We start from the raw sequence: 19,307 nt of genomic DNA on the forward strand, positions 1-19,307 counted from the left end.
CAATACTGGTAGCTGAGTTGAACTTTCTTAATTAAAGTGTGTAAGCTTTGTGACTTTTCCTGCAGTAGTAATGAGATCTTTTGTAGTTAGTAGTGTTGTGTGAGATGTTTAAGGGGTGTTCTAAAAGTCTCTCAGATTCTTCTTTTTTTTTTATCCTTACCCAAGGACATTTTTTCATTTTTTGTTCAGATAGAGTGGGAGGGAGGGAGGGAGGGAGAGAGAGAGAGAGAGAGAGAGAGAGAGACATCTACGTGAAAGGGACACATCGAGTAGCTGCCACCCACATGACCAACCAAGGCCGGGGACAAACTGCAACCGAGGTCCGCGCCCTTAGCGGGAACTGAACCTGCGGTCCAGCGCTCTAACCGCTGAGCCAAACCGGCCAGGACAGATTCTTCATTTTTAACTGCTCTCCAAAGATTTCTTCTAAATGTATCAATACTCTTTTTAATATCAAAAGGAAAAAAAATTCTGGTTTAGGATCCAATCCAGGATAACTGGTTGTATTTTATTGTTATGCTTCCTCAATAGTTTCTTCTAATCTAGAACAATTTTTTTAGCCTTTCTTTGTCTTTCATGACTTGGATGTTTTTGATGAGTCTAGGCCAATTACTTTGTAAAGTATTATTCAAAATGGTTTGATCTGATGTTCCACATTGTTAGATTCGGGTTATACATTTGTTGCAGGAATACTACAAAAAAATGTTGGGTTCTTTTTAGTGCTTCATATCAGGAGGTACATGGTGTCCACTCTTATTAATTAGTGGTGATATTAATTTTGATCACTGGGTTAAGGTGGTATCTATGAGGTTTTTCCACTGAAAAGTTATTTTTCACTTTGTAATTAAGTAATTTGTGGAGAGTTACTTTGAGACTATGTTTATCATAAAGCTTTTACCCATAGTTTAGACAACCATTGAAAATTCTTGTCTTATAACAGTTACTTTGGTGATTGCCAAATGGTGATTTTTTAATCCTATATTTATTATTTGGAATAGAGCTTTCCATTCTTCCCCATTAATTAATTAATTAATTAATTAATTAAAATACAATTATAGATTTTATTTTATTCATTAGTATCATTATGTATTTTGATGCACCAACTATCTCAGATTTGGCTAGTGGGAACCTCTGCAAGCTGGTTCCTTTGTCTTTTTGGCATGTCCCCATCATTCTTTGAACTTATCTTTACACAAGATGTTCTAGGCATGTCCTATTCCTCATAATCAGTCATATCTCGATAAGCCCTAGTTGGGAAGGTCTGTCTTAATGGAGATACAATCTCATATCTATAAGAGGAATGATTTAGGAAGGGAAAAAATACTGATAGGAGAAAGGAGAATTACTGGAGTGATGTCCCTGAGAAGTTGAAAGGAGCTCAAGTTCAGTTTCTAAATAGAGGGGCTGGCCTTAGCATAGGAGCCCAAACAGATTTTTTCCGTAATACAGGAAAAGGCAGAGAGTATGGGCACAAATGCTATTAGGTGAGCAAATGTGGTAGTGGAATTATCTTTGTTGCTTTTTATTTTCTCATTGAAATAGATCCAAGGCCATCATCTGAGCATGAGTTTGGGCAAGGAAGTGGGTATTAAAAGTTTGAGGAAAGAGGTAAAGTTACAAAGTAGTTTTTCTAGGAGAATGGTAGAAGGAATGGTAGTAAGATTGCCAAGTAGCATTAAGTACCTACTTAAAGTTCATTGTTCTAAAGACCTAATCTTTTTGTTGAGTTCGATACTGATCTTTTTCTAAGCTTTAGTTTTTCCATAGATTTTGTTTCCCTATGGATGTGATCTATTGGATTCTTTTCCTTTGGAGATTCTCCACAATTAGTGGTTTGTGGATGGCACTCTTCTTTAGTTTTGCTGTAATTATTATAATAGATGTATATATTCCTTATTATCATATTGATTCAATCTCTTAGGATTTTTTATCTACATAAATATGGATTAACATTATAAGGGAAAGATGACTGAGTGATTTTTGTTGCTGCTAACATTTAGCATTGACAACCAGGAACCGAGGTTTCCTTTAGGTTTTTATTTATATGTTTTTAGAAGCAGAGACAGGATTGTCCAGACTTCAGAATTTGAATGCATCAGGAGTCAATAAAATGTTATCGTGTATTAATTGTTTTCACAGATAAATCTGTATATTAGCATATCTAAGTTATGTATTTGTAAGATCACTCTGGAAATTGTGCTTTTTTTTTTTTTTTGGTTTAATCCTCACTTGAGGATTTTTTCCATTGACTTTTTTAGAATGGAAGGAGGGAAAGAGAGAAAGAGAGACACATCGATGTGAGAGAGACACATTTATTGGTTTCCTCCTGCATGACCCCAGCCAGGGCGGGAAATCGAACCTGACACCCAGATACGTGCCCTTGAACAGGAATTGAACCCACAACCCTTCGGTCCATGGGCTGATGCTCTAACTATTGAGTCAAACTTGCCGGGGCTGGAAATTGTGCTTCTTATTAGCAATTCCTATTTTACTACTGTTTCATAGCTGATCTAATTTTCCGCTCCACTTTCTTAATCAGTGAAGTAATTAATATCTTTACACTTCAGACTTGGTGATTTTAATTCTAACCATAGTATGTTTAAGACCCAGAAGGGTAGTTACTGAAGATACCAGTGCCTTTGAGATGTTTACTCTGTCTCTGGTTATGTTTCTATTCTTCTATTGTATTTTTAAAATTTTTTTTAATGTTGACAGTATTACAGATGTCCCCCATTTTGCCCCCAGCTCCTACCCCCCCAGGCCTTAACCACACTATTGTCTGTGTCCATGGGCTGTGCATATAAGTATATTAAGTTCTTTTGTTTATCTCTTCTTGTCCCCAACTCCCCTCCTCTGAGATGTCAGTCTGTTCCATGCCTCCGTGCCTTAGAACTTAATTTTGTTGGTCAGTTTGTTTTGTTTGTTAGATTCCACAAATAAGTGAGATCATGTGATATTTGTCTTTCTCTGACTGGCTTATTTCACTTAGCATAATCATCTCCAGGTTCGTTTATGCTGTCTCAAAGGGTAAGAGGTCCTTCTTTAGAAATATGGAACGCTTCATGAATTTGCGGGTCATCCTCACACAGGAGCCATGTTAATCTCGGTGTCATTCCTGTTTTAGTGTATGTGCTGCCAAAGCGAGCACTCTTACTGTTTCTAAGATAGTACGGAAACTACATGAAGAATGGAATTTGTTCATGTGTATAATGCTGATATCAGTTGGCAAAAGAATCTCTACGATCAGTTTGTTGAGAAACATCCATGGACTTACTGTGTGTGAATATGATTAAAACAATCAAGTTAATTCTGGTAAAGACAGTTTTCATGTATCACGCGACCATTTTTCTGAGGCATTCTAAAGGAGTAAATCTTATAGGGAGCTGACACTGAGGACCAAGCAACCACCTCATTTAATCTTCACTGTAACTTCCTCTATAAAGTAGTTAACTCCATTAAATGAAAATCTTGTGTAAAAATTGAGCATTCAAGTTATGTCTGGTTTCTCTAGAGAGAGTGATTCTGGCTTCTAGGGTATTAGACCAATTATGTAAAAATGCTATTTAGCATAATAGTGGTTTTATGTGAAATTACTTTATTCTAATTTAAGGGAAATTGATCTAACTAGTGGGTGTGTTTGCTGAACATTGTCAAAAAATGTTCCCCAAAGGCACATGTTGCTTAGTATAGCTTCATAATATCCAAGGACATCCATCATTTGGATTGATTTACAGGGACATTATTCGCCTTCTACCTTTTGAATATAAATTATTTAAAGCATTGAGGACATTGAAGGAATGGGAACCTTTCTGGTTGATCTCATTCTCCAGGAAGGAACCACCCTCTGAAATAGCAGCACAATTGAAATCTTCAGTTTGGGAGGTTGGTGGAATGAGATGAGACTGATTATCGCCCTGGCCAGTTTGGCTCAGCGGTTAGAGCATCGGCCCATGGACCAGAGAGGCCCAGGTTTGGTTCCCGCTAAGGCCACATACAGTACCTCGGTTGCAGTTTGTTGCCGGCCCCGGTTGGGGTCGTGTAGGTGGCAACCACTCGATGTGTCTCTCTGGCATCGATGTTTCTGTCTCTCTCTTCCCTCTCTTCCTCCCGCTCTATACCAAGATAAATGGAAAATATCTTCAGGTAAGGATAAAAAAAAAGAGAGAGAGACTGATTATCTGTGAATTACTATTATAAGGTATTTAAGGAAAAGGCAGCCCTGGCCAGTTTGGCTCAGCGGTTGGAGCGTCGGCCTGCGGTCCAGAGAGACCCGGGTTCGGTTCCCGCTAAGGGCATGTACCTCAGTTGCAGTTTGTCCCCGGCCCTGGTTGGTCGTGCGGGTGGCAGCCACTCGATGTGTCCCTTCACGTCGATGTTTCTCTCTCTCTCTCCCTTCCTCTCTCTCCCTCCCACTCTATCTGTACAAAAAATGGAAAAGTATCCTCGGGTGAGGATAAAAAAAAAAAAAAAAAAAAAAAAAAAGAAAAAGAAAAGGCAAACTTGTTTGGGGGGCGATAGCATGAAAGGTATTTTTTATTTTATTATACTATACATGTAACTTCTCAGTTTTTATGTGTACAGTCAATTTTGAAACACAGTTTTAACAATTTGGACTTAATACTAATTGTTGGTATACAACCAGTTTTTATACCACAACTCTTTTTTTTCTTTATTGATTTTAGAGAGAGAGGAAGGACGAGGGAGAGAGACACATAGAAACATCAATGAGAGAGAACATTGATTGGCCGCCTCCTGCTTGCCCCCCACTGGGGATCGGGCCCACAACCCGGGCATGTGCCCTGACTGGGAATTGAACTGGCGACCTCTTGGTACATGGGTCGATGCTCAACCACTGAGCCACATTGGCCGAGCTATACCACAACTTTCTATCCTTGATTCTTAAATTTTGCTAAGTGCCTCTGTAGTTTGGAAAGTGGATTTGTGTGATTTTTCAAGGTTACTTTTGTGTGCTATTTTTTATTCTTTGGGTATATGAAACTTACCTTTCATTTACATTCATAAATAAAATATAATTTGACTGAGTAGAAAAAAATATGTTTGCAAACTTTTCTTTCCTTCTATAAGATTTTTGTTGTTGTTAATCCTCACCCGAGGATATTTTTTCCATTGATTTGTAGAGAGAGTGGAAGGAGGGGAGGGGGAGAGAGAGAGAGAGAGAAACAGAGATGTGGATATTGCCTCCCAAACGTGCCCCAACTGGGGTCAGGGATCAAAGCCAAAACCCAGGTATGTACATGTCCTTGATCGGGAATCGGACCTGTGACCCTTCAGTGCTCAGGCCAACACCCTAACCATTGAGCCACACTGGCCAAGACTGTACAAGATATTTTGTTCTGCCTTGGTCAGTTAGCCCAGTAGGTTAGAATGTCGTCCCCATATGCCTAGGTTGTGGGTTCAGTCCCTAGTCAGGGCACATACAAGAATCAACCAATGGCCCTGGCCAATTTGGCTCAGCGGTTAGAGCATCGGCCCGCGGACCAGAGCGACCCGGGTTCGGTTCCCGCTAGGGGCATGTACCTTGGTTGCAGTTTTTCCCCGGCCCAGGTTGGGGTCGTGTGGGTGGCAGCCAGTAGATGTGTCTCTCTTACATTGATATTTCTCTCTCTCTCTCTTCCTCCCCCTCTCCCTCCTGCTCTATCTGAAGATAAATGCAAAAAAAAAGTGCCCTTGGGTGAGGATAAAAAAAAAAAAGAGAATCAACCAACGAATGCATAAATAAGCAGAACAACAAATTGATGTCTCTCTCTCTCTCTCTCTTTCTCTTTTCCCTCTTCCTCTCTCCTTTCCTCTCTCTCTAAAATTGATAAATAACATTTTTTAATTACCAAAAAATGATATATTGTTCTATTGACTTCTAGTTTATGCTACAGAAGAGAAGACTAAAGCCAGTCATATTTTTGGCTCCTTTTTCCTCCTAAGTGTTTATAGGTGGAATTTATTATCCTCCTAAGTGAAAGATTTGGTGTATATCTTTTATGTATTGGTATGGATATTTTATTTCCTCTTATGAAAATAGCACTTTTTAAATTTTTATTTATTTTTCTATATTGATGTTAGAGAAGGGGAAGGGAAAAGGAGAGAGAGATAGAAACATCGATGAGAGAGAACACCACTTGGCCGCCTCCTGCATGCCCCCCACTGGGGATTTGGCTCACAACCTGGGCATGTGCCCTGACTGGGAATCAAAGTGGAGACCTCTTGGTGCATGGGTCAAGGCTCAACCACTCAGCCACACTGGCCAAGCAATAGCTTTTTTTTTTAATAGCTTTTAGAAATAATTTTACTTTTGCCCTGGCCAGTGTTGCTCAGTGGTTAGAATCTCGGCCCACAGACTGAAAAGGGTTGCAGTTTTGAATCCCTGTCAAGGGCACACACCTGAGTTGCACGTTCAGTCCCCAGCCCTGGTCAGGGTGTGTGCGGGAGGCAACCAGTCAAGGTATCTCTCTCACATCGATGTTTCTCTCCCCCTCACACTCTCTCCCGCTCCCTCCCTTCCACTCTCCAAAATTAATGGAAAAAATATCCTCAGATGAGGATTAACAAAAAAACAAATAATAAAACTTTACTTCTTATAAATACTTTTTTAAAATACAGAGAAGTAGAAAGTTAAAATTATGTTATCCCACTTCTCAGAAACAAAACCTTTAGTGTTTTCCAGATAGTATTTTTCTATGCATTCATGTACACAAATACTTTTTTTAAAAAACAACGATCATTTATTTATTTATTTATTTTGTTAATCCTCACCCAAGGATATTTTTTCCCATTGATTGTTTTTTTTTAAGAGAGAGTGGAAGGTGGCATGGTGGGGGGAATATTGATGTGACTCACATAGATTGTTTGCCTCCTGGACAGCCCTATCCAGGCTGGGGATTGAATCTGCAACCCAGCTATGTGCCCTTGAGCAGGAATCAAACCTGTGACCCTTAGGTGCATGGGCCAATGCTCTATCCACTGAACCACACCAGCCAGGGCACATAAATGGTTTTAGTATTTGTTTAATCAGAATTAGATCATACTAACATTTAAAAGAATTTCCTTTTTATTGGTAATTTGGCTTTACTTGTAGGGAATCTACTTCCCAGAATGCCAAATGGCTGAGTTAATTCCCTCTTTTTCATCTCTAATATGCATTCTCACTCCTGCCATTGAAAACAAAACAAAACAAAACAAAACAAAAGACAGCCCTGGCCCTTGATTGAGCATCTGTCCCATGAAATGAGAGGTCACTGGTTGATTCCCAGTCAGGGCACATGCCAGGGTTGCAGGCTCGATCCCCAGTAGAGGGGGCATACAGGAGGTAGCCGATCGGTGTTTCTCTCTCATTGATATTTCTCTCTCTCTCTCCTTATCCCTTCATCTCTCTATAAAATCAAGAAAAACATATTTAAGCCCTGGCTGGTGTGGCTCAATTGGTTGAGCACAGCTGATCGATGTTTCTCTCACATGGATGTTTCTCTCTCTCCCTCTCCCTTTCTCTAAAATAAAATTTTTAAAATATATAAAAAATATATTTAAAAAATATTTATCAAAACAAAACAATGTTAGTTGCTCTCTCTAAATAGCTGTAAAAAGCTTAGAGGGCTGAGACCAGAGCAATGTCTTATCAATGTTCTGGTTGTTACAGACCCTTGTTAACTCAACTGAGGGGAGATATTAGGGGAAAAGTGTGGAGTATAAATCTCCCTTCAGTTAGGTTTCCTTTCATGAGGTGATCCCTAGGGAGACCTGGAGTGAAGCAAAGGTAAATTTTTTTTCAATCCAGTTCTTCCTGCCTTATAATTAATGAAATTTCTTTCTACTTTCTGTCCCTCTTGTCTGTCAGTATTTGTGATGCTGATGTATTTTCATCTTTTCTTTCTCTGCCTGTTTAATAGCCTGGGTGTCATTATGTTAGTGTATGCAAGGAAGTATGCTGTGGAACAGTTATTTCTTAGGGTAAATTACATTATTCAGAATCTAAGGTTGCCTAAGAATTGGGCTTAAATAGGCAGCGACTTTATAGATGAAGGGTTCTTTATAAATATAAAACTATGGAAGTGGGCATCATGCACAGTGATAATTTTCTTTAATTAAATAAGCAATATTTTCATTATATATATATATATATATATATATATATATATATAATACACACACACACACAGGTTTGAACCAGTTTATACCTTTAGTTAGACCTGAGTTTCAACTCTGGCTGTTTGAAAGGTATTAATTCATTTTAGCTTTGCCTCTTTTAATTTATAAAGTGAGGTTTTAAATTGCCTATCTTGTATTTGCAACTTTGAAAAGCATAAGAAGTAAGATGGATTGATGGATATACATAATAATACAAATATAGTAAAATTAATTAATATAGAACAATTAATTATTCAACTTTTCTGTCTGAAAAAATGCCTATCTTGCAGGCTTATTAGGATTAAATGAGATAAATGTGAGGAATGCCTGGAACATAGTAAGTACTCAATAAATAGTAGTTGTTAAATAGCACTTCATGGAAGAGACATGTGTTGTAATGTTGACAATACAGTAAAGCAGTTTATGAAATGTTTAAAAATACTTTCCAGTTTTACTGTCTCCCTCACTCCAAAATAACTGAATAAGAATGTCTGGAATGTTGTGCATGAGCTTAGATTTTCTTTTCCTTTTTCTTTATTCCCTCCTCCATTTCTCCATTCCTCCTCTCCTTTCCTCAAGATTATAAAGTACATCTAGGGCAGAGAACCACTGATGGGAGGATAGCAAATAATGGTAAAGGAGAGAGAAGGGTTAGGAACTAACAGAGACTAACAGAAAAGTCCCTATGGTGTGTGGAGTACCATAGGGGTTCTATGCTTCAGTACCCTTTGGAGTTTATTCATTCATTTTATTTTACTGACTCGGTTTTTGCCTCCATCACTTACAGCCTCAGGTTCCTCATTGGTAAAATGAAGATAATACCTACCGCTTAGAGTTGTCATTAAGAAATGAATTTAGTTAAATAATGTTTATGAAGTGCTTAGCACTAAATAAACACTAAAAATAGTGGTTGTTTTGTTGCTATAATAAAAATAAAAACAATAATAAAAATGAGAACATTATTATAGTGAAAGATATTATTGAGCAGCCATTTCTGATTTAGGTATTGGTAAGGCATTAGGAATACTGCGATAACATTTTACAGATGTGGTGTCTTCCCTCCCAGAACTAACAGAATCATGGATGCGAAAGATATAGAAACAAGTTCAAGAGAGAGCTGTAAGTACCAAGGTAGATAGGAGACAATGGTGTGGCCCATGGAATCCAGGCCTAGTTTTGCTTCTCATTTTGGCCTTGTCCTCAGCCTGCAAGTGTTTAGAGGTACTTGAGTTTTATTGAACTTTGCTAGCAAGTTGTTGAGGTCTCAGATGTCCAGATACAAAGGCTCATTGCGGTGCCTCTCATCTCCCGCCGCGGGGGGGCACAGCTGTTGATGCGGAGCGGGTTGGGGTTCCGGGCCCACTCGGTCTGTGGGGACAAGAGCCGGTTCTAGACCGACCTTGGGGCCGCAGAGTTTGTCTCCAGCGCCTGCTGGGGCGCAGCGGCCCAAGTTCTAAGCGCAGGTATGTCCCTGTCCTTGAGATGAAATGAAATGGCCCGGTGCCCAGCGCACGTGGCCAGTGGCGGCCAGAGGAAGCTGCTCTGCTGTGAAGGAACCGCGCGGTTCGGCTCTGCTGGGCAGGGCTGCGTGTAGCGGGTTCCGACTTGTTAAACCGCTGAGATCCACTGGGTATTGGGGAAAGAGGAGTACAGGAAACTAGGGAACCCTGTAAAAAAATCTCAAGTCACCCTTTCTTGTGCCCTTCTAAGGTTGACGCAGTGCCTTTAGGAGGCTAACAGAGAAGGGTACAGAAAGTCTCCATAAAACCCAGAGAAGAGATGGTAAAACTCCTCTTTGGATCCTGTCTGGAATCACAAGCAGAGGGAAAAAAAGTCTCATTAGGAAAAAGGATTGATTCCTGTCTTTTATTTGGATTTTAGGATGGGGGGTGGGGAGATGAACACAGTTTATCATTTCCTACCTTCTACTTCCTCTTCCAACCTAGTCAACCCATACTGAGGTTTTTTTGGGGTTTTTTTGTGCATAAATTAGATTAGTTTCTAATTATAGATTAGGTAGTTAGCTCTTCAATATAATCATTGTTTAAACATTGAAAGAAAATACTTGAACAAAGAGGTTTCTTTTGTGTGTGTGTACACCCAAGATTCAGCAAAGTGTAGCCAACATAACAAATGTTTGTATTATAGAATTTTAAAAGAATTATGGTGGGTCCTAGCAAGATAGAGCAGTAACATGGTGTCCTGATGGATAAATCTGGAGGAAAGCCTGTGTATTAAGTAAAGAGAAACAAAACGTAGATGTTATGACAACAATCTGGAATTATGTTTATAACCACTTGTAATTATTAACAGGACTATTAATGCTACTTGTGTTAACCCTCAGAATCATGGCTAATGGTTTGGTTCATCTGCTTTTTTATATAATAGTTTCTAATCAACTTCTGTCATAATATTTCTAGGAGTTTCAAAACTAACATTTACAAATAGATGCCGGACCATTTTTATAGATGTCTTTCAATTTTAGTGGAATGTTTCATTTTTACTTTTGTCTAAAACTACTATAATGTTATACATTGAAATACTGGGGACTTGCCCTGAGATGACCAGATTTGAGGGTTGATAAATCTATAAAAAGTTAAATATGTTTTTTTGTTCCTATTAACAAAGCAAGATGAATATAGATAAGCTTGTTTAACACTTTGGTGTATATTCTTCCAGACCATTTCATATACTGATACATATGTGTAATTTTATTGTAATCATACTGTGCATGTTCTTTTTTTTTTTTTTAATCCTCACTCGAGGACATTTTTGCATTTATTTTCAGATAGAGCGGGAGAGAGGGAGGGAGAGAGAGACAAACATCCGGTAGTTGCTACCCACACAACCCCAACCAGGGCGGGGGGAAAAACTGCAACCAAGGTACGTGCCCTTAGCGGGAACTAAACCTGGAACTGTCTGGTCTGCGGGCCGACGCTCTAACTGCTGAGCCAAAGCAGCCAGGGCACTATGCATGCTCTTTTATAATATTTTTCCCTTATAACATTATCTTATATGTTTTAATACATTTTAAAGGCTGTATAATATCTTTTAGTATGGATGTACTCTTATTTAATGGAGCAAGTGAAGGAAACAAGTGTCTAATTTTTTTGCTATTTGCTATACTATTCCATGTTGTGAGGATCGTTCTTGTACCTAAATCTTTGTGAACAGTCCTTTAAAAAAAAATGTCTTCATTGATTTTTTTAGAAAGTGAGGAAATGAGAGGGAGACAGATAAAAACATGGATGTGAGAGAGAAACATCTCTCAGTTGCCTCCTGCACCCCTGCTACTGGGAATGCAGTCGTCCCTCACCACTTCGCGCTTAGACTTTCACGGTTTTGAAAAAAACATGGTAAGAGTGAAGCTGCGAAAGTCGAAGCCCAAAGTGGCAAGGGACAACTGTATAAATTAATAATCCTACTTCGCGGAAATTCATTTATCGCGGTAGAGTCTGGAACTGATTAACCGCGATAAACGAGGGCCGACTGTAGAGCCTGCAAGTGGAGCAGGTGCCCTGCCTGACCAGGAATCGAATCAGACCGCTCGGTGCATGGGACGATGCTTAACCAACTGAGCCGCCCCAGCCGGGCTCTTTGTGCACACTCTTAATTATTTCCTTGAGATACATTTCTAGAAATGGAATTGCTTGACATTTTAAGACTTGTTAAATTACCCTTCGGAAAGGTCTGACCAGTTTATAATCCCTCCAGTGGTTTATGAAAGTACCTATTTTCATGTACATTTAGTATTTGCTATTCTTTGAAAGTTTTAAATTATAAAATGTACGTACTGTCATTATGAAAAGTAGGAAAATGGGGGAAAATCACCTAGATTGCTATCTCCTTTACATGGCAGTGATTATAATATTTGTTACAGCATTACAGGTTTTTGTCATATGCATAAGTGGTTGTAATTATATACATATTGTTTTCTGATTTTTTATTCATTGTTAAGTAATTTTTTCTGCCATCACTTAGACTTCACAGCTAGTTTTCCATGGTCACACAGTAATGCAGTAAGTAATCATAATTACCTGACTCTTCCCCTGTTCCTGGACAACTGACTCACTATCAGTTTTTTTTTTCTTTTTCATTTCTTTCAATTTTATTTTGTATTGGTTTTAGGTATATAGCTTAGTGGCTAGACAATCATATACTTTGCATATTGTTCTCCTCAGTACCCAACTGGCACTATGCATAGTTATTGCAATATTATTGACTGTATTCCCTATGCTGTACTTTTTATCCCCATGACTATTTTGTAACTACCATTTTGTACTTCTTAACCCCTTCACCTTTTTCACCTAGTCCCCCAACCACCCTCCCCTCTGGCAACCATCAGTCTGCTCTGTATCTGTGAGTCATTTTCAGTTCTGTTTGTTTATTTATTTTGTTCTTTTGATTCCACATGTAAGTGAAATCATATGGTATTTGTCTTTCTCTGACTGACGTATTCACTGAGTATAATATCCTCTAGGTCCATCCATACTGTCGCAAATGGTAAGATTTCCTTATTTATTTCTTTTTTTCCTCACTCGAAGACATTTTTGCATTTATCTTCAGATAGAGTGGGAAGGAAAGAGGGAGGAAGAGAGAGAAACATTGATGTGAGAGAGACACATCAACTGGCTGCCGCCCACACAATCCCACGGGGCCGGGGACAAACTGCAACCAAGGTAAACGCCCCTAGCAGGAACCGAACCCAGGACTCTGGTTCATGGGCCAATGCTCTAACTGCTGAGCTAAACAGGTCAGGGCTCCTTATTTTTTTTATGACTCAGTAATATTTATTATATGTACTGTCACAATAAAAACAGACATACTTGCCATTTACTATGAAACAAACTTTATACTACGTACTTTTTCTTCCTTTGTATTTCTTTCAGATGAATGTCCAGGATTGATAATACTGGATCACAGACATTTTTACAGCACAGCCTTTCTTCTTACATCACCATTTTCTTATTTTTTTTCTACCTTCAAGCATTTATTGGAAGCCTAAAATGTGTTGGCACTGTATTAAGAGGCACTGAGAATATAAAAATAAATTATACAGAATCCCTGGAGTCAGACATTAAACATATATAATAAAGAGGGACATGATAAAAGACATTACTGGATGACAGTCCATCAGTTGGTTGGTGTATCCATCCATCTGTCCACCCATCCATCCATCTACTATTCATCCACATATGATTTTCCCTGTGAAGCATGGGAGAGCTAGTTGCAAACATGATACCCTTTTACCCCTAAATATTTCTGTATAAGAACAAGGACAGTTTTCTTAACCACAATATAATGACCAAGTACAGGTGATTTAATATGAATATAATTCTATTATTTAATCTGTTGTTCACATTAAAATTTCACCAATTGCCCCTTAATGATAACCCCCACCACCCCTTCAGCTTAATCCAGGATCTAATTGAAGATCACACATTGACTTTAGTTGTATTGTTTGTCTCTTTCGTCTCCTTTAATCTGGAACAGTTTCTCAGCCTTTCTTTGTCTTTCATAGCATTAGTATTTTTGAAGACTAAAGGTCAATTGTAGAATGTTCTTCAAGTTCAGGTTCAGATCATGCATTTTTGTCAAGAATAACATGTAAGGAATGCTGTGTTCTTTGCACATCGTGTTATATTAGGAGGCATGTGATATCAATTTGTCCCAATATTGCTGAGGTCAAATTTGATTACTTGATTATGGTAGGGCCTGCCATGTTCTTCTACTGTAAAGTGATCATTTTTGCTTTTGTAATTAATAAGCAATCTTTGAGGCGATATCTTAAAACTGTAAATATCCTGTTCCTCATCCAACTTTCACCCATCAATTTTATCATTCATTGGTAATTTTTCTAACTTCATCACTCCTTGTATTTATTACTTGGCTTTATACTGTCAGACCTTTCCTTTGTTTGTTTATATCGGTATGACCTTAAGGATTCCTACTTTACTAAATGGATTATATTCTGTTACTATCATTATTTATTCTGATGGCCAAATTGTGGGCAGTGGGAACCCCTTCAAGCTGGCTCCTGTCTGCTTTTCATATGTTCCCATCATTCTTTGAGCGGTTCTATACTTTTTGGTATAGCAAGATAATCCAAGTTCATCCTGTACTTTCCTTGCCTAAGTGTTGGAATCAGCCATTTCTCCAAGGAATCTTTATCCCTTTTAGTTTAGAAACCAAGATATGAGCTAAGGCATATGTTCTTTAGAGTCCCCAAGGTAAGTTTATTGCTGTCTAGAACCCACTGTAATAGTGGCTTTTTATTTTTATTTATTTTTATTTTTTATCCTTACCCGAGGACATTTTTCCATTTTTTGTTCAGATAGAGTGGGAAGGAGAGAGAGAAACATCGACATGAAAGGGACACATCGAGTGGCTGCCTCCTGCATGACCCAACCAGGGCCGGGAACAAACTGCAACTGAGATATGTGCCCTTAGCAGGGACCGAACCCGGGTCTCTCTGGACCGCAGGCCGACGCTCTATCCGTTGAGCCAAACCAGCCCGGGCAGTAGTAGCTTTTTTAATATAAGAGTTCCACCCAGCCAGTGTAGCTCAGTGGTTGAGCATCGACCCATGCACCAAGAGGTTGCCAGTTCGATTTCTGGTCAGGGCACATGCCCAGGTTGTAGGCCAAATACCCAGTGGGGGACACGCAGGAGGCAGCCAATCGATGTTCTCTCATCAGTGTTTCTATCTCCCCCTCTCCCTTCCTCTCTCTCTCTAAAATCAATAAAGAAAAATAAATAAAGATATAAATATAAGAGTTCTGTCCAGATATTTGCTAAATAGACAGGACTAGGAGGAGTTGAAATAGTCCAGGGAGATGAAGGAGCATAATTAGAGTCACAGTATATGGAAAAGTCCAACTCATTCTTAAGAGAGAGAGTTCAGTGTGACTTTGAGCAGAGAAGAGGCTAGAAAATAAGGCCAGGACTAGTTCAATGAAGACTTTATTTACCATCCAAAAGAACTTCACCTTATAGAAGAGGAGCCATCATAGGGGGTTTAAACTGGGGAGGGAAGTGATCATTTTTGGTAGACTTGCATTTTTAAGGTCCCTCTACTATCACCAGTGGCAATGCATAGGATGTTTAAAATAATATGTTTAAAATAAATGTTTAAAATAATTTTCCAGCGGAATTGGCATTTGCCTTCTTAGAGGGCTATACTTTCCTCCTAAAAATCAGTATTGGAGCTCCCCAATACTAACGCCGCAAAGAGATAGTTGGCTGTAGTTTTGTGAAAAAGAGAGCAAGAAAGAGAGACCATACAACATATTAAAGCTTGAGTCATTGATTTTTCTGTTTGTATAACGGCAGCTCGTTGCAAACATGATACCCTTTTACCTCTAAATATTTCTGTGTAAGAATAAGGACATTTTTCTTAATCACAATACAATGACCAAGTCCAGATGATTTAATATGAATATTAATTTTAGGAGTCGTTTTACAATCAAGACTGGAAGCTGAATGTCAGTGTTCTCTGTTGAAACCAGGAGGAGGAGGCAATAGGGGAGGAAAGGGGGGTACATCTGTAATACTGTCAACAATAAAGATAAAAAACATATAAAACAATGTTCTCTTTTCTTAATGAGAAATATTGATTGATGAATATTACTACATTTTATTTTTCTTCATCTTTGGTAGTAAAATCAATAATAAGATTGATGAAGACATTCAGTAGGGTAGATGTTCTGCCTGGTTTATGAGTTAACCAAAATATGAAATGTAACGTGTGTTTTCTGAAATAATAACAAATTTCATCTTTAGCCTGAAGTTTGCTGTTATAAGTTTTTTTATTTTTATATTGTTTACAGCCTGTATCCCAACCAGTTGGAGTTGAACAGCAAGCAACTCTTCTAAAACTGGATTTAGTTCAAAGGTAAGTATCTTCCTATTTAATACCATGGAAACAAGGGTATGTTGAAATATTTACATTCATTAGGGGCTCTCATATCATGACTAGGGAAGATTTTGTGTTCTTGTATTTGTGTGTATGTTCAATTAAAATAATAGGTATTATTTTTATTTTTTATTTTAATAAAGATCATATGGATTGTGAAATTATTGACCATTTTCTTGTTTTCATTATAACATTCTGTTTCTAAGAAAAGCTTAGAATTTAAAAAGGAAATAAGAAATAATGTCATTTATAATAAAATTCCAGCTAATCTAAAGAAATAAATTATAACCAGATATATAATTATATTATTAGTTGGTAGTTGTAAACTAATTTTTTTCTGTGTTATTCAGATTGCATAATTCCTATTGTTCTGTTTCCAAGTTCACAGATTCTTTCCTTTGTCCTATTCATTCTGCTATTATGCCCATTCAATGAATTGTTTTTCAATGATTATACTTACAGTTCTTTCATTTCCATTTGGTTTTTTTAAAAAAACTGCTATTTATTTTTAGTTGTTTATTTTTTAAATCCTCATCAGAGGATATTTTTCCATTTATTTTCAGATAGAGTGGGAGGAAGAGGGTGGGGGGAGAGAGATCTATCAATGTGAGAGAGACACATCGATTGGTTGCCTCCCACATGACCCTGACCAGAGCCAGGAACCAAGGTATCCTGGACTGGAATTGAACCCGAGACTCTTTGGTCCAAGGCCCAATGCTCTGACCACTGAGCCAAACCGGCCAAGACTATTTTTAGTTTTGTGTTTTTTTAAGTTTATTTTTTATTGTTGACATTATTACTGATTCCCCCTAATTTCTCCCCACTTCCTCCGTTCATCCAGCCCCCACCCCACCCCAGGCTTTCACCACACTATTGCTTTTGTCCTTGGGCTATGCATATAAGTATGTAAGTTCTGAGATATATTTTTCATGTGCTTCAAGAGTATTTTTAAATTTTTTTTTTTTTTATCCTCACCCGAGGACATTTTTCCATTTTTTGCACAGATAGAGTGGGAGGAAGAGAGAGAGAGAGAGAGAGAGAGAAACATCCATGTGAAAGGGACACATCGAGTGGCTGCCTCCTGCACAACCCCACCTGGGGCTGGGGACAAACCGCAACCGAGGTACGCGCCCTTAGCAGGGAACTGAATCTGGGTCTCTCTGGACCATGGGCCGACGCTCTAACCGCTGAGCCAAACCGGCCAAGGCCTAAACCAGTTTTTTTAAGGTAACTCTGTAATGAAAATGATCTAACCCCACTGATTAGAATTATATCCCTTTTATATGCTGAAAGTGTTATTTGTCATTGCTATTTCTTTGTGTATTAAAAAAACTAAGAGCAATGTTGATGCATGTTCTACCACCACTTGTATTTATGCAAAATGTTTTTTCATGTGAACATAGAAAACATTTTCAGAATTATTTTTATGTCTTTTTATATATATCTTTATGCAGATACTTCATGAGTAGTTTTTAGGAGGACTTTACCCAAACATTAATTTAAAATATATGTTTGGTGCTTACAGATCTTCTCATTTGAGTTTCAAATGTATTTATTGGAATTTTTGTATTTATTGAAATATCTTCTTTAAACTTATTAAAGAAAAAGAAAACTGAAAAATGCCCTTGACACAGATAAATTGAAAGTTAGTCTACTCTTTCATAATCATATTGATTTGAACCTGCAAAATACAACTACTTAGAATTACTCGTGTTGATCCTTTTTCACATCATTCATTTTAATTTTTTAACCCAAAATTTGATGTAGTTGATTGATTGATATGGAGGTATAACTGACATATAATGTTATATTTCAAGAATACAACATAATGATTCGATATTTGCATATATTGTGAAATGGTTACCACAATAAATCTAGTTAACATCCATCACTTCACATAGTTGTTACTCTCTTAGCAACTTTGAAATATGCAATACAGTTTTGTTAACTATAGTCACCATGCTTCACATTATATTCCCATGACATTTATTTTATAACTGAAAGTTTGTACCTTTTTACTCCTTTTTGTCTACCTCCTACCTCCCCCACCCCCCATCACATCTCACCCATCCCCCTGGCCATCCCTGCTTCTATCAGCCACCAATCTGTTCTCTGTATCTATGAGCTTGGGTTTTGTTTCTGTTTTGTTTTTTTCTGGAAAGACAAACTTTATTTTGAAGCAACCTGAAAAGAGCAGGCGGGGGTCCAGAACTCCAAACTGGTCGAAGGGAGAAGCAGTTACGTGTTCAGCTGGCGGGGCCTCCCCTGGGAGCCTCGCCGGTCCCTGACTGCCAGGCAGCTGCTCGGTTTCCCCTTCAGGTTGAAACTAAGAAAGCAGGCTTAGTTTCCCTGCCATGAAACCTGGTCTCCAAACACACGCGTTTCAGGAAGGAAAATACCTGGAGGCAACTTAATTGAGGCAATCTGCTTAATCATTAAAATAAATATTTACACTGAAATACAGTTAATTTAGTAGCTTTCTTCACATTTCCTTTAAAAAGAGCCAGAGATTTCCTTCATATTTTCAGCAGTTCAGTTGGTAAAGATCCTGTCTCCATTCCACACGAAGTGGATTACATTCAATTACTCCTCACAACAGCCAGGCGGAAGGTTATTCCATTACTTTTGAAGGACGGTAGGGTTCGCATCTGCAATGGTAGCCAAATAAATGAGGTTTCTATGTAACACATGCTGGTACTAGACGCACATTCGCCCGGCCTTAGTTCTGATACTCCACGATACAGCGATTAGCTGGTCATTCTCCTCCAGGACCGCTGGAGCGTGTCCTGGTTGCCTTGCGCCTTGCCTCTCAGCCAGTCGGGAGCGAAGGCCACCGGCATTCCGGGAGGCCAGCTTCTGGAACCCGGCCTCGGGCCGGTGAACCCCGACGCGGCCGGAGCAGAGCCAACCAGCGGCTCCAGCTACTCCGTGGGCGCCGCAGGGACCCAGCAGCGGCCGGGGCTTCCGCTCTCCACCTTGGGTTTTGTTTTTATTTTTAGATTCCACATATAAGTGAAATTATATGTATTTGTCTTTCTTTTTTCTGACTTATTTCACTTAGCATAATGCCCTCAAAGCCTACCCATGTTGTTGCAAATGCCAAGATTTTATTCATTTTCATGGCAGGATGATACTTCATTGTATGATACACACCATGTTTTCTTTATCTTTTTTTTTTTAATCTTCACCAGAGGACATTTTTCCACTTTTGTTCAGATAGAGTGGGAGGGAGAGAGAGACAGAGAGAAACATCGAT

The 19,307-nt window shown here is 38.6% G+C and overlaps 1 protein-coding gene and 2 non-coding genes across 3 annotated transcripts in view; 2 read left to right on the forward strand and 1 right to left on the reverse strand.

Moving 5' to 3' along the window:
• WNK3 (WNK lysine deficient protein kinase 3) overlaps positions 1–19,307 on the forward strand; it is a 104,630-nt gene that overhangs the window by 52,434 nt on the left and 32,889 nt on the right. Inside the window, 1 exon segment of the mRNA XM_036271444.1 lies at positions 15,966–16,030. Coding sequence (XP_036127337.1) covers positions 15,966–16,030 — 65 coding nt within the window.
• On the reverse strand, positions 3,045–3,148 carry LOC118636797. The gene has a single exon (XR_004960778.1). It is a non-coding gene; the product is annotated as a U6 spliceosomal RNA (small nuclear RNA).
• LOC118636854 lies at positions 9,834–9,956 on the forward strand. Its single transcript, XR_004960819.1, has one exon. It is a non-coding gene; the product is annotated as a small nucleolar RNA SNORA26 (small nucleolar RNA).

Source organism: Molossus molossus, unplaced genomic scaffold, assembly GCF_014108415.1.
Source record: "Molossus molossus isolate mMolMol1 unplaced genomic scaffold, mMolMol1.p scaffold_m16_p_2, whole genome shotgun sequence".
Taxonomy (NCBI): Eukaryota; Metazoa; Chordata; class Mammalia; order Chiroptera; family Molossidae; genus Molossus; species Molossus molossus.